Raw genomic sequence first — 16,688 nt, 5'->3', positions numbered from 1 at the left:
GGCCCCACCAGGTGTACCCCAATAACAAAAGCAACCCACTTGACCCCACTGCTTAACCGTCCCCCCCACCCCACCCCAGGAGCCCTAATCAATCCAGAGCTACCAGGGTATGTCTGTCCTCTTGTTAGAGAGAATACCGAGAGTGAGGCTACTGCCAGGGTCCTATATGACTGAGATCTGGCATTCTCTCTCTCTACCTGCAGGTAGACTGACATAGGATTGATCCAAGTGACACTATGGAAACTAGAATTCTCAACCTCAAGCACAGCACAGCGTACCCAGATCAAGCATGCCTTACCTTTTTCGGATTCAGAATTTGCAGTATCCTTTTTAGCTACTTTACTTTCAGGTTCATCAGTATTGTTGCTCTGCTTCCTCTTGTTCCCAGCTACAGTGTCCTTCTTGCCTTTTTTCTTCTGCTGTGACTGTAGAAATGGGAGATCAACTTCAACTGCTGCTCAAGAGACCACACTCCTAAAGCACCACCTTAACAGCTATAACCCACATTAAAAAAAAAACTTTCTGTTAAAAGCATAAGAGCTAGCTATCTCTCCCAACTAAAATGTTTAGGTTTTATCTTGTTTCCTAAGTATCTTTAAGGATTTTAAGTCTTGCAATGTCTTTACCTAATTTTAGTACATCCTCTCTAGCATGGCTATTATTTGGGTGGACACTGGATTGTAATTACTGACCCCTTGAATAAGATGCCAACCAAGAGCATCAATTAGGGTTATGTATTTGCAGAGAATGGGAATGGACTTGCATCTGCTTAGCAAGGGAAGCCTGGCTTTGTTCAGCAGAGCATCTCTTCTACAGGAAATAGATGGGAAATGGTGTAGGCAGAGGTACTTACTTTGTCTCCGTCCCACATTTTCCAGTTTTTCCTCATTTGCTGTTTGAAGGCGTTTCCAAAGTTCATGCTCCCAGAGAAACCTCTCTGTCCCTGAAACATGTTGTGCTCAGGGTGAACTTTCTGGGAGAAGAGGGATGGGAGTCGGGAGGAGCCGGAGGCACCAGGGCCCCGCCCTCCCTTTGGCTTTAGCGGCTCATTCCTTTGTCCGCCCATGTACCCGGAAAATGAAGATGCCATGGGTCTCTTATTTCGCCCGTCTCTGGCCCAGTTCTGGCCCCGTTGGCCATAGGTGTCCCATGCTTTGTTCTGGAACTGGTCCCTGCTGTTCCCGTAGGAGCTGTCATAGCGACCTTCATAGGCAGTCATGTCCTGGTCATATCCAGCCTCACTGTAATTGTAGCCGGATCTGTACAGATCACGGTTGTTCAGTGAAGACCTTGAGTCGTAGGACTCATATGAATCATACCTGCAAGAGTCGCATAGCAAGCAAGGAATCCAGTAAGTAGCAAGTAACGCATCATGTTAGAGCCTGCCGAGAAATGGCAGCAGAGATTGAACAAAATAATGTAAACGGTTAACTGCTATAATAAGACTTACCAGTTTTATTTACATTATATAACAAGGCTCAGAGATTTCACTCAACATGGGAGTTTTACCTTGTGTGATATACAACAGTCAGAGGTGAGAGGGAATGGCAAAAAAGTGCTGCAATTCAGTTCCACTTCAGCTTGGAACTGGACTGTTTTTTCCTGTGGCTCAGACTTGAAATTTAAGCCTCGAGCAGTGGTCAAACACCCCAGAGCCTCTACTGCTTATCTACACAGCATTACTTTCTAAACCTCTGTTGTCTGTCAGACATTTGAAAAACATTCCCAAGCTGAGCAAGCACTACACCTTGCTGCATCCTAGTTACAGCTTTGAATTCATACATTGAACAATCCCAAACTAAATTTTCTCCCATGCAACTTTTACACACATTTACTGTCGCTGTTAACTCAACTGAATGTAAAATGTCTAAAAAAAACAAGATCCCACTAATTCTATCAGTAGACAAGAATGAATATGAAGGATAGAATCCAAAAGCATTACCACACTGTCAATATATTTAAATACTTGGAACTCAGGCTCTACTTTGAAACTTCAGCTGCAAATTATCAGTTTCCAACCCAAAAAAGAGAAAAGTGTTATTTCCATGACATACATGAAATTACACCATAATTCTCTTAACATACCTAAGGCAATTTTGAAGAAACCAACAAGAGAAATAAATTGAAAATTAAAACCTACACTCATACCACAGCAAAATTAAAATGGACAGCCAGAAAAGAAAAGGCATATCAATGCAGATAACCAAGCTAACCAAACTAAGTGAGAAACAGATCACAGCAGCACCACCTACGAAGTTATTACAAGTCAGACATACTAAAAAGTTTTCATCCTCCATGTACAAACGTAAACTGCTTAAAACATTTGTTTTCAAGATGACAACAGTGTGCTATTTAACCTGATTTGTAACCAGGTCATTTATTCAAGGATGCTCCCAGATTCATTAAAAATTATTTCAAAACAGATCCATGTACCAGAAGGCTGTGCAAAGAGCATAAATGGCAACAATATCTAGTAGTATTCACTAGAAAACTAACTTAAAACTTCTCAAATAGTTTACAATGAATTGCACCCAAAACTAAGACCATTTTTGGGATGCACTCAGGCATACAACTTCAGATATGTAGTTCCAACCAAACCACCTCATCACCCCCTCCCCAATCTCCTAATAATTTAAGGTGGGTAAAACACCAAGCACACGTTACTAAGTGACATGTACAGTTTGATCTCAATCTGCTTCTGCTCTTTGGAAAACAGGCTTAATTGAGGGCAAAAAACAAAACAAAAAAAAAACAGGGAGATATAGCTGAACTCCATTTTTAGTACCATAAAACACTGATAAAGTACATTATCCTGATTTCCTGCAGCAGCTCCCTTCTCATCAGTCTTAAGTTTTCCACCAGCCCAAGTACACCCAACCCCCCCACCCCCCAAAAAATAGCTATGAGCCACTTCAACTCTGCTCCCCCTCCCCCAAAGCTGTTGGTACCCACAAAGTCAGAATGCTGTCATATCCAAGGAATCCGAAGGTTCTGGCACATATCACTTGCATTAAAAGCTCAAGGAGCAGATGTGGCCTAAGATGGACAAAGACCCCCATCTCTCTGATAGGAAGACATAGCTTTCCAATGCAGAGAACCTCAAAGGCAGCTCAGCTACAGAGAAACTCCATGCACATCTCAAGCCCTCGAACGCTGCCCCGGGCTACATCCATAATGTTGGAGCCCCCACTGCAAGTGCATAAGAGATCCTAAAACAAACCTATAGATGCAATCACCACTTCCCTATCCTTCTCTGCTGGCCAGTTGGACATCTCTCTGCCCAGTGATTATGACTATGCAACCTCCATCCATCCAATACAGCCTTGCACGCCATGCTACCCCAGCTCAATAGAACTGTCTATGCTTATCGAACCACCACCTGAACACACAGCTTCATCAGTCCTTCAATGCCCCTGAAAGAACAGCATCCCCATATAAAGGTTCAGTGCTCTTTCCTACATGGACTAACCACAGCTTCCTGTGGGACGAATCAAAAGCCAAGCTGCTTGTCTCCTCTCCTCCCCTCCCCCTAAACCAAACTTACAGCACACCTCACAAACCCTCTTGGCATCAGGCCTGCACAACTGCCTAAAGAAGTTGTCTTCAGAGAGAAAGTAAAGGACACCATCTTGGAAGACCCGCTGCTAGACAAGAGAGCCATCCTAATAACAGCTGGACCATCCTTTATAAAAAGGAGAGGGCAGTAACAACTCAGTCGGAAAGATACGGGGCTAGAAGGACCATTGGTCTGACCTAGTATGGCTACTTTTATGTTTTAACAAGCAAACCTCTTCCAGTCAATATACCAAGGCACCCCAGCATGAATGTCAGAGGAAACAGGTATAGACCCTGAAACCCACCTCCAGTTTTTACAATGGGTTAATAAACTTCTATTCTACACCAAAACACAGAAATCCCATTGTAAGCCAATGATGTAGCTATGGGTCATGACCCGCAGCATCAAAAATACATTTTTCACAACTCCTTTCCACACAAGGCTCAGCAACAAAGCTTCCAGACCAGCAGATGAACTTGAAAGTAGAACTGGAAACCCTCCTGCAAAATCACGCAGTTGAATGGGTTACTGTTTTACAAAGAAAAGGGCTTCTATTCAAAGTTCTTCCCCGATCCCAAAATGTCCAGAAGACAACCACCAATCTTATCTATGGGGGCCACTCAATACCAGTATGAGACTTACTGGTTTGTTAAGCAGTTAACATGTGAATTAGCACATGGTTAGTGCATGTGGCATGACAGTGTGCACTAATTTGTGCATTAACTGCATGTTGTGTTAGTGGGCAGGAACGGAGCTGTTATGGGCAGAGAACATGTGTGGACTGTACACTGCAGATGGTACACAGTGCTTAGCACACACTCTTGTGCAGTTATCATGGGCACAGAATGTGCAAGAACTTTTCCATGCAGTCACTACATGGGATATACTAGGCACTTCCCAAGTTAGCACACACTATTTTTAATAGTTAACACTTAGGTAAGTGCAAAAAAGCCCCTTTTCCATGGTAAAATGCATGCAAATACCACAGATGTCACTTCATATACAAGACAGCATTTGGTTGCAATATAGTTAGATTGGAAGGGAGTAGATTCTGAGGATAGATGAAGCTACAGCATAGTTGGTTTGTTCTGCTACTTTAGATTTTTGTGTATATTCCATGCTGCACTTTGCTCTCCTGCTCTCTTCAGCAAGTTCTGGCAATAAAAAATGTTTAAAGTTTTAAAAGAAATAGCAAGGTATGTAATATGTTACAAAAGAAATTGTAAACCCACACAGTTGCCTCAGTGATCATTTCCAGTATATCAAGTGCTGAAAAAAAAAATCAACTCAGTTTTAAGGGTCTGATAACTCCTGTGGAAGAGACAGTGTACTCTACAATGAGGCAGCAGATGTATCTTTATAGCACAGTAAGATTGTAGAAAACCAAAGACCTGGTGTATAGAAGACTATTCAAATTATGGATGAAAAATGCTTACCATACAGACCCCCAAGCCTAACACCTAAAGGCTACTACTGCTCACCCATCCCTGTACCATAATGTACTCCCTTGCATGGCATTCAATTTAAGTGCTGCTACTTTTAGCTACAGCAGCCAGTTATGCTGCTAAAGGAAGGGAACATTTATATTTACTTCAGAAATGTGAAGGTACCATACCCATAAGTGCCAGTAGTGCCAGACTCATCCTGACCGTATCCATAGCTATAATAACCATCATACTCTGAAAAAGAAATAAAGGATGAAAGGATTTTCACACTTAAATAAATGGAAATATCAAAACAGCTGTGATTAATGCATTAGACTTGTACTCTCAGGCAGACAGAATTCATCAAGAGGGGCTAAAAACAGCTGGCATGAAAAGATATTTTCCTGCCTCCAGAGCAGGGGTCTCAACCCAGTTCTCGGGACACATCCAGCTAGGTCAGGTTTTCAGGACACCCACAATGAATTTGCATGCATTGCCTCCACTGTATGCAAACCTCACATGCATACTCATTGTGGCCATCTTGAAAATCAGATTGGCTTGGTGTGGTCCAGAAGACAGGGTTGAGAGCCCCTGCTCTTGAAGGTAGTCTCACCAGGATAGGACTAAAGGTGAAATTAGGCCTTACCTGCTAATTTTCTTTCCTCTGGATCCTCCAGACTGTCCAAGACGCCTGGGTTATGCACTCCTACCAGCAGAGGGAGACTGAGAACACTAACTCCTTATAAGAGTAGCCTGTGCAGACCTTCTACTAATCAGTAAAACAGTAACAAAGCAGAGGAACAAAACACCTCCACCTAAACAAAACAACCGAATCCACACTCAGATCTCCTTCCCTTAAGACGGGGGAATTCAACTGCAGATGGGCACAAACGGTACCACAAACTGCCCTTAGTAAACTCCAGGACCCAAATCACAGGAGCTACTAGAAATATCAGCAACTGAAGTGTAAAGAAAATATCATACTGAACTGTCCGATACATTAGGTGGGCTCTTGAATGGTCTGGAGGATCTAGAGGAAAGAAAATTAGCAGGTAAGGCCTAATTTTACCTTCCTCAGCAATCCTCCAGACCGTTCAAGTCGCGTGGGACGTACCAAAGCAGTAAACACATCTAAGGGTGGACCTGTGAAGCCCAGAGGACAGGACTGCAGCTGCAAAACTGGCATCCTCCCTTGCCTGTACAACCACTCTAATGTTTGACAAAAGAATGCAGGGAGGACCACACCGCCGCTCTACAAATGTCCACCGGTGGAACAAAACTACTCTCTGCCCAAGAAGCCGCCATCCCCCTAGTGGAATGTGCCTTGTGCCCCACCGGCACCGTACGGCCATGCAATATGTAAGCCGAAGAGATGGCATCCTTCAACCACCGAGCTATAGATGCCTTAGAAGCAGCTGCTCCCTTCTTGGGCCCCCATGAAGGACAAATAACCTGTCCGAAGACCTGAATTCCTCCGACCTGCGCAAGTAAACCTTCAACACTCTGCGCACATCCAATTTCGCCAAACGACGCTTAGAAGCATCCCAAGTCCGGTCCCCCAAGACCGGCAACAAAATCACCTGATTGATATGAAAGGAGGATACCACCTTAGGCAAAAACGAAGGCACTGGATGCAGTGAAACCTTTTCCTTAGAAAACCACAGAAACAGAGGCCTACATGAAAGAGCCTGAAGTTCCGAAATCCTGCGAGCCGACGATATAGCTACCAAAAAGACCACCTTCATAGTAAGGTCTTTTATCGAACAAGACTCCAAGGGCTCAAAAGGAGAACCCGACAAAAAGTCAAGAACGATATTAAGATCCCACTGAGGAACTACCGGCCGCTGAGGACGAAGCAACTTCACCCCCCTCAAAAAACGGACCACAATCGGTAAGACGCAACCGACCTACCCTGCACCCTACCCTGAAAACACGCCAAAGCAGCCAGCTGCACCTTCAAAGATGACAATGAAAGGCCCTTCTCAAAACCATCCTGCAAGAAATCTAAAATGCATGACACACGCCCGGTCCCCACACCAATCTTCAAATATGCGCCATACACGCACATAGGCCAAAGACGTTGAACGTTTGCGAGACTGCAGCATCGTCTGAATCACCTGAGGAGAAAACCCTTTCCTTCTCAACCGTTCCCTCTCAAGGGCCACACCGCAAGAGAGAACCGAGCCGGATTCGGCATGACAATTGGACCCTGACACAGCAGCACCGAGCCCTCCAGCCGCAGAGGCTCGCCTTCTAACAAGCGCATCAGATCCCCGAACCACGGCCGACGCAGCCAATTCGGAGCCACCAACACCACCAAACCCGCATGACATTCTACCCTCTGTAGGACTCGACCTATCAAGGGCCACGGGAAAAACACGTACAGCAACACCCGAGGCCACGGAAGGACCAACGCATCGATCCCTTCCGCTCGCGGATCCAGACGCCGACTGAAAAACCGAGAAACCTGAGCATTCTGTGCCGACGCCATGAGATCCACTACTGGCATTCCCCACTTTAGAACTATCTGGTCAAACACCGGGGGTCCAACACGTGTCTGCTTAGAAAATCCATGTTCACATTGTCCACCCCGGCCACGTGCGCCACCGAAATCTGCACTAGATGCCTTTCTGCCCAACTCAAGAGCAGAGCCGTCTCGATTGCCAACCGCGGACTCTTTGTACCGCCCTGCCGGTTGACATACACTACCATTGTCGGACATGACCACAATTGAGCAAAACGCCAACAGAGCTAGCCGAATCAACCTCGTCTCCAACCGGTTGATAGACCACCGAGCTTCCTCCGTCGACCACCGTCCCTGCGCGGACCGACCGAAACACTGAGCTCTCCAGCCCAGCAGACTAGCATCTGTTACCAGAATCACCCACTGAGGAGGTTCCAACGGCATGCCCTTTTTCAGATGGGCCGAGCACAGCCACCACTGGAGACTGCGCCGAGGAGCCCCCCTCAATGGCAACCGCAACTCCAAACTGTGTACCTGGGGAGACCACCGGGACAACAGAGCCGACTGAAGCTGACGCATATGCGCCCTGGCCCATGGTACTACCTCTACTGTCGCTGCCATGAGGCCTAGAACCCGAAGGTACATTCGAACCGTCGGACTCTGAACGGACATTAACAGCCGGACCTGCTGCTGAAGAGGCGATCCGAGAATCCGGCAGAAAAACACGACCCACTGTCGTGTCGAACCGCACTCCCAAGTACTCCAGACTCTGCGATGGGATCAACTGACTTTTGACTACATTCACTACCCATCCGAGGGATTCCAGAAACACGACCACCTGAGCCGTCGCCGCAACACTGTGAGCCCGAGACTTCGCCTGGATCAACCAGTCATCCAGATACGGATGCACCAGAATTCCCTGCCTCCGCAAAGCCGCTGCTACCACCACCATTATCTTGGAGAAGATCCATGAAGCCATTGCCAGACCAAAAGGCAGAGCACAGAACTGAAAGTGCCTCCCTAAAATCGCAAAACAAGGGAAACGCTGATGGGCCTCTCGAATCGGCACATGCAGCTACGCTTCCGTGAGATCCAGTGACGTGAGAAATTCTCCCTGACGAACAGCCACTATGACCGAGCGCAGAGTCTCCATGCGGAAGGATGGCACCTTGAGCGTCCCATTGACCCTCTTGCCGAGGAACGGGTACTACAGCTCCCAACTGGATTAAGCAACCCAGAGTCTCTTGAATAGCCTTTTAACTTGACTCGAGAATGACAAGGAGAGGGAAGAAACAGATCCGGCAGCGGGTGCTCAAACTCGAGCGCATAACCATCGCGAATGACCTCCAGCACCCACTGATCTGAAGTAATTTGGGTCCACCCCTGATAAAACGAAGGCGCGCCCCAACCTTCACCAGAGGCTGGACTCGCACACCTTCATAAGGAGGACTTATTACCATATCCGGCACCTCAGGAGGAGTCCTGACCTCCTCGACGACCCCCTTGAAAGGACTGCGTCCGCTGGAAAAAAACGGCTTTTAGAAGGAGATACAAATCTGCCCGGCCTGTACCGCCTCACGTTCGTAAACCGACCTCTAGCCGAACCCCCTCGACTAGCCAACTTAGGCCGTAACTCCGGCAACCGTGAGACCTTGGTATCCCCAAGACCACCAAACAACAGAGAACAAAACTTTGCTTTAGAGGCCGCATCTGCCACCCAGCCCCTAAGCCAAAGAGCCCTGTGAGCCGTCACCGCCAGAGCCATATTCTTAGCCGAAGCCCTTGGCAAGAGCTTCTCCGCCCAACGGAAACAAGCTCTGGCTACCAAGCCCCCACACGCAGAGGCTTGCAAGGCCAAAACCGACAAATCAAAGCTGCGCTTCAGAAATGACTGTAGCTTCCTATCCTGAGGATCCCGTAAGGCTGTACCATCATCCACCGGAATGGCCATAGCCTTAGTAACCGCCGTAACCACCGCATCCACAGTAGGTGGTTTCAGCAGGGCCAAATCTTCCGGAGGCAAAGGATACAGCCGCGCCATAGCCCTAGACACCTTACAAGCAGCCTCCGGCACGGTCCATTCCTGAAAAACCATGTCTCTAATGTCTGAATTCATGGGAAAGGAACAGGAGACTCTCCGAATCCCCTTAACCAAGGGATCTACCTGGGGTCCCTCCGCAGAGGGAGTGGCCGCCGGAGCAAACATCAAAGTACATTTCACCTGATCACTGAGCTCTAACTCCTCCTCCTCATGAAAAATGCGCACCACTGAAGAATCTTCCCCAGGCCTTAGTCCATCCTGATCCTCAGACACATCTAAGAGATCCTCCTATCCTGGGTCACTCCAAACCTCCGACCCAGGCAGAGAAAGTATCTCCATAGGCTCCAAAATATCCACCCGCGGGCGCTTAACTCCCACTGAGCTAGCAGCCTCCGGGGAACAAACAGCCTAAGAGGGGCCAGCTCTCCAGGCATTATACAGAGACCAAACAAACTCAGGGGGGAAACCAGCCCCCCCCCCCCCCCCCAACACTGCTGAAGCCCCAACACTTCCCGCAGTCTCTGCGATGGACCCCTCCCTCGCTCCCGAGGCGGCTGGTGCATCGCGTGATCCGCGGCTAAACTAGGCACGCTTCCCGCCACACACGGGTCCCTCGGTGCCAGTACGGAATGCGCGGCCAAAAGGCTGCGCCTCCCGCTGAAAACGGCTGTCGAACCCGATACGGGACGCACAGCCAAAATGGACGTGTTTCCCGCCAAAACCGGCCCCGCCGTTGCCAGCCCAGAATGTGCGGTCAAATCGCTGCCCAACACCTCCGCCGACTCAGGGGAAAGCACGGGGGCAACAACGCTAACATAGGCTCCCCACAAAATTTACATTGGCCACCTATCACTTCAACGACATGCTTCGCGCAAAACCGACACCTCACCGGCTTAGACATAATGGCCGCGAACACAATAAAAACAGTTGCTTTGTGCTCTGACAGACTAATAGGCAAAACCGTCTAAGGCAAGAACGCCCTTGAAGACATTTTATCTCTGGACTGCCACAAGAATGGCCAAAATAGCCGCCTTTTTAAAATGTTTATTTTTTTCGTGTTTTTTTTTAAACCTCGTTGCTGATGCCTAAACGCCTCAAGGTTACAGAACGAGGTCTGTAGTAGAGAGCTGCACGGGAACGGGGTTCGCGGGAATCCCGCGGAACCCGCGGGATTCCCGCGGGGACGGAGGCAGTTCCTGCAGGGTTCCCGTGGGGATGGAAGCAGCTCTGCGGGGGTCCCGTGGGGACGGAGGCAGTTCCTGCGGGGTTCCCGCGGGGATGGAAGCAGTTCTGCGGTCTTCTCGTAGAAGTGTAAGCTGCACCAGCCTCTCATCTACCGAATACCAATTTCTTTGAGTGCTGTTTTCTCCTCCTCTTCTTCTTCTTGCTTTAACAGCACAAATGTGGAAAGTCTTCCATTAAGGAGGTGGTAGAGTCACAAATGATGACGGAATTCAAAAAGGCGTGGGGTGAACACAGAGGATCTCTAATTAGAAAATGGAAGTTATATACAACCTAACCTTAAATGGCAGCATGTGTGTGGATGTGTCAAGTGACGCTTAGATGGCGACTCTGGCTGTGATGAACTAGGGCTGATACCTGGCAGACTTGTATGGTCTGTGGCTCATACATTGCAATCTGGTTTAGGATGGGCTGGAAAGGGCTTAGACAGCAACTTCAGTGGCTAGAACATGAGGACAGTGCTGGACAGACTTTTACGGTCTGTGTCCCACAAATGAGAAGATGAATACACTGGAGTGGGCTTCAACGGCAACTCCAGTATTTGGAACATAAGGATAGGGCCAGATAGACTTCTGTGGTCTTTGTTCCAGAAACATGAAAGAAAGACCATAATCAAGTATATAATATCACACTCGTTGATTTAATGATGAATTGATCATGAGTGTGACTATTGGCAGAGTGGATGGACCGTTCAGGTCTATTTGCTGTCACTTACTATGTTACTATTAATCCTCTTTGCTCCCAGGCTGGTGCACAGACCTCAGCTCTGACACAGGCACGAGAATCAGATGTCACCTGACTTACTGGCACATGCATGTGGCGACCTCTCAGCACACAGTGCAAGTGAATCGGAGACAAGTCTTACATGTGCGCACCAGAGTGTTCCAATTTCCAACTTCCATTCCTTCCTTGCCTACAGTGCTGTGGCTCAAATCCAGAGAGAGACTGAGGGAGCTGACTGGAATTTTCTTTTATGTACCATTAAATTCTTACAGGGATGGGTGGGGATGGGTTAAATTCTTGCGGGGACAGGTTGGGATGGGTTAAATTTTTGCGGGGATGGGTGGGGATGGGTAAGATTCCAGCGGGGACAGATGGGGACGGGTAAGATTCCAGCGGGGATGGGTAAGATTTCTGTCCCCGTGCAACTCTCTAGTCTGTAGCCAAGGTCAACCAGTCCTCCAGAGGAAGAGCACAGGGGGAGGGACCCGGCCACCCGGGTGTGACACCCCACAGGGAATAAGAAGCCCCTTAGGACTTACACCCTGTAATAGAGATCCAAGTGTGGGTTCTCTAACATTTACAACCCAACCTAGAAACCCCAAACGAGCCTACCAGACTGAGTACACTGCACAGGCTGCACACATCTACCCTCTGCTGAGACTGAGAAAATACTGGTTAGTAGAAGGTCTGCACAGGCTACTTGTATAAGAAGATTTAGTGTTCTCAGTCTCCCTCTGGTGGTAGGAGTGCATAACCCAAGCGTCTTGAACAAAGTTTTAGTGTTCTCAGTCTCCCTCTGCAGGTAGGAGTGCATAACCCAAGTGTCTGGAGGATTGCTGAGGAACATTTTATAAGCATTCCATAGCTATATTCAGTGCAAGTCAATTGAACACATACTGAAGAAAATGTGAAAAAAACCACATGAACTGTAGACTGATAGCAATTTTTTCTTCTGTTTACCTAATCTTGACCCAGAAGAATCCCAACTTCCGTAACCTAAAAAAGTTAAAAACAGCAGTTAAAATTCTGCATACCATGCCACCAGCTTATTGTACAGTTTCATTATAAGGGAAGCTGACAGTTCTTGAAGACCTCAAGAAACATTTCAGAACTGATATCACAAAAGGTACCAGCAAAGTCTTAACATAAGTGGTTGCAAAGAAATTCAAGGATAACAGCAATTTGAAAATACAGCCAAGAAAAGAAATCATCCATATGCGAACTATGAGAAAAGCAGAATCAATGGGGCTAGCTAAAATCAAATCTTCATGGAAAGAAATGCTCAAATTCTGTCACAACTTTCATCTCCAAGACATTTTCAGGCTGCCTAGTTTGAAACCGTATTGCACCTTTATGTAATCATTAGTAAGGACAATTTTCAAACTAAGCAAACTTACTTCAAAAAATTAATGTGGATACTATAAATTTTTATCTGCTTTTCTCCAGACTAGCAAAATCATGTAGCCACCACATATGTAATCACCTAAGCGGGGGGGGGGGGGGGGGGGGGGGGGGGGAATATGAGCTTTCTAGAGTGCATAAGTGAATAATTTTCACTCTTTCAAGAAGCACAAAGAACAGGGGATACAATGAAATTACATGAAATACTTTTAAAATGAATAGAAATTTATTTTCATTCAAATAGCTGATGTCTGGAACTTGTTACCAGAGAATGTGGTAACGGTTAGCATATCTGGATTTTTAAAAAAGGTTTAAATAAATTCCTGGAGGAAAGTTCATAATCTTGAGACAGACGTGGGAGTAAGAAACCACTGCTTGCCCTGGGATTGGTAGCATGGAACATGGGCTTCTACCAAATACTTGTGACTTGGACTGGCCACTGTTGGAAGCAGGATACTGGCCTAGATGGACTATTGGTCTGACCCAGTATGACTGCTATTATGTTCTTAGGGAAAAAATTGGATTTTCTAAGCACATTTCTTTTGTACACTGCTATGAAGGAAAAAAAAGTGACAAATCAGTATTGAAGATACTAAAGCCACCAAATCGGACCAAACTGCCTTGGCCGCAACAACTGAGGGTTTTATTTAACAAAAACATTCCCCAAAAGCCCCAGCCTCTGCCCAAAATCAAACCAAATAGGACAAAACCATACTTGCTATGAACACTTGCAGGCACTTTGGACTCCTCGAGGCCAAAGGCTGCCAACCCCACCAGCAATACTGTACAGAGAAAATCAGTTCAAGCACCCCCACATTTTAACCCCCCACCCCCCCCCCCCCATCATAGTGCTATTACAGGCTACTGACTCAGCTTATGAGTACAACCCTTCACCTATTCCCTCTGCTAGAAAAACCATACTTGAGCCCTCTGGACCCCTTTCATGACAAAATACTAATCTAGATCTGTACCCACAAAAGCAGCATTGAAGCCATCCATGCCTGGAACCAATTCTGTCCAAATGTCACCTACAATCTCCCTACCAGACTGATTTTTTGAGGGGGTATATGGGGTGGGGGGTGACACCTATGTCCCTTTGAATAATGTCCCATATTCCCCTGCCATGCAGATTCAGTCTTCACCTGCTACTGCAATTCCTACCTACACAGCAAGCCCAAACAGATTGGGTGCCTATGTTCCTCTGCTGATGAACTCAACCTACAATTCTATTTCTCAGCAAAATCTGTATTTAACAAGTGCTCAGAGTCTTATCCAACCCCACCCCAAAGCCTCTTGGGCTGCAGGAGTGTAAATTTCAACCAGAGACATGTCTGGAGCCCACATTCTCGGCACACCAAAAGGAATAAGACCTACTTTCCCCTACCTTGCCCTCTAAGCAACACAGTTGGAGGGCATCTACAAATGTAGGGTAGGAGGCAACCTTCATTTACATTCCCCTAGACCCTGAAACTCAGGATTGCAATTCAGCAATTTATTTATATTTTGCTGACACCTTTTTCAGTAGTAGCTCAAGGTGAGTTACATTCAGGTACACTGGATATTTCTCTGTCCCAGGAGGGCTCACAATCTAAGTTTGTACCTGAGGCAATGGAGGGTTAAGTGACTTGCCCAAGATCACAAGGAGCAGCAGCAGGATTTGAACCAGCCACCTCTGGATTGCAAGCCACAGGAAAACAAGCTGTTTACTTCCTCTTTTCATGACCTAGAGCCCTGGGTTCGGCCTTCAGATGTTCTGCACAATTCTTTGCATTTAAGATCAATATCTTCATACCATATGATTTACATGAATATGACTTCTCATGTACAAGGCTTTTATACTTCAAGCAGCTGTAATAGCACAGCAAGTCATGCCTTACTTCAACCCATTATTCCCTAATGTTCCCTATGGCTTATTATGGGAACATTGGGTACTAATGGGTTAATGCACTGGTCCTTAAGGTGGGTATTGAGAAAATGGGAAGTCAAGTGACTTGTCCATAGTCACAGAGAAAAGTGGTGAGAACATGCACCACAATTTTCAGTCTACTACTAATTTCTATAGCGCTACAAGGCATATACAGCGTTGTACAGCATACATAAAAAGACAGTCCCAGCTCAAAGAGCTCACAATCTAAATGCTAACACAAATTGAGCACAAGAGGGTGACTGGAATTCAACAGCTGCCTTAAAATAGAGAAATTCTATTGCACTATTAGCTTTTTATCTTGAGACAGGTGCCATTTTTTTCTATGACCCTATCCCAAGAACATACAATCCATTGAGACTTTTTTTTAAAGTCCCTGCTCAGTCACTCTTCTGACTGGAGGAATAAAAAGGACTTCATTTACCCAAGCTCATAAAAAGTTCTGTCTTTCCTTCATTCCAAATTTTACACAGTAAGTTTGGGTTTTAGGATGTTGACTTCAAGGTTTGTAGGGAAATATGTTACAGAATTATTTTACTGCTTATGTTTGCACTCTCTCTGGAAACAGAATAGGCAACAAATGTTTTAGTAAGTGCAGCAAAGATGAAACCCTGCGGATCAAAAGAGAAACTGTAGCAACTCTACAAGTATACATTTGTTGGTCAGTGCTTTAAAAGTTAAAAAGCAGTTTTTGTTTTAACTAATATGGTTAGTCACCCAATTGCAACGTAATAACAGTAAAGTTTTTTTTATCAGTGGTCTGCCCTTCAAATATTTACACATGAATACTGCTTATCTACAGCCTCCCACAAATGCCAAACTCAAATATAAACCCAAATCTTGTGCGATATACACAGCACGTAACTCGCCTTGGCCCCGGCTACTAAGGAGGCAGGGTTTCTTTTTTTTTTTGTTTTGTTAAAACAAGCCCATCAAGATACAAACCACCGTAAATTTGTTTTTTTCCTCATGGCTAATCTCAACCACGCTAAGATGGAAGAAGGGGGCGGGCGTAAGGAAAAACGCGGTCCACACAGTTCTCGCTGTAAAAGATGAACAATTAAGTAGGGGGAAAGCATCGCAAAAGACCCGCAACTACACTGAAGACCTTGATCAAACTAAACTCCCTTCCCCTCCCGCTATATGAAAGCCAGAAAACAAGGAAAACGCCGCCGGCCTCCTCCACAATCCCCAGGCTGCGTCACACGGAACAGGCCACACGCATCGGCAGACAAGGCCTCAGACGGAGAACTTAACCGCCACAGGCGCGACAACGCCCGACTCTCCCCATATCGAGTAGGAAAGGACGAGGGGGCCCATGAAAACAGAAACCAAATAACCAACCTGAGTAACTGCGATTGTCCATAATAGCGTCTTCCTTCCACGACGACGACCGCGCGGCAAGAAACCTGGCCAAAGCCGAGAAACACGCGCCTCCTAACCCGCTTCAGCAAAGAAAAGGGGGAGGTACAACGAGGAAGAGGCTAAATTGACTACCCCGCCTCGCGCAGCCACTGAGAAGCGACGTATCAACCTATAGGCTTGGTGGATGGTGCGTTGTACTACCGCCGCGAGCTGGGCGGGAAAGCCTTTCTGGAAGGAAGCAGGCCGGAGGGGCTGCAGGGGGAGGGGATTCTGAGTGACGTAAGATATTCAGGAGTCGTCGGTTGAATATCCTGTCCGTCACTCACTCGCGCGCTTAGTTACATAATAGTGAACGTTCACAAAATGGCGGTAGCAGCGCGATCTGAGGAAAGTGTGGTCGTTTACTAATGGAGGTTCGCTATAAGCAACAGGATAAATCATGACGCAAAAAATGGGATTCGCGCTCATAAAACAAAGTTTTCCATATCATCAAGCTGATCAATCCATAGACTGGTGGGTTGTGTCCATCTACCAGCAGGTGGAGATAG

The 16,688-nt window shown here is 46.6% G+C and overlaps 1 protein-coding gene across 1 annotated transcript in view; it reads right to left on the bottom strand.

Moving 5' to 3' along the window:
• The window catches only part of LOC115466128 (A-kinase anchor protein 8-like), a 90,894-nt gene extending 74,639 nt beyond the window's left edge, over positions 1-16,255 (bottom strand). Inside the window, exons 1-5 of the mRNA XM_030197176.1 lie at positions 16,120-16,255; positions 12,411-12,446; positions 5,172-5,235; positions 854-1,319; positions 299-425 (exon numbers count right to left, since the gene is read on the bottom strand). Coding sequence (XP_030053036.1) covers positions 299-425; positions 854-1,319; positions 5,172-5,235; positions 12,411-12,446; positions 16,120-16,141 — 715 coding nt within the window. The 5' untranslated portion in view covers positions 16,142-16,255. The remainder of the gene's footprint in view (positions 1-298; positions 426-853; positions 1,320-5,171; positions 5,236-12,410; positions 12,447-16,119) is intronic.
• Between the last annotated feature and the right edge of the window lie 433 nt (positions 16,256-16,688).

This window comes from Microcaecilia unicolor, chromosome 3 (genome assembly GCF_901765095.1).
Source record: "Microcaecilia unicolor chromosome 3, aMicUni1.1, whole genome shotgun sequence".
In the NCBI taxonomy this organism is placed as follows: domain Eukaryota; kingdom Metazoa; phylum Chordata; class Amphibia; order Gymnophiona; family Siphonopidae; genus Microcaecilia; species Microcaecilia unicolor.
This window is presented reverse-complemented; position numbering and strand designations above follow the sequence as displayed.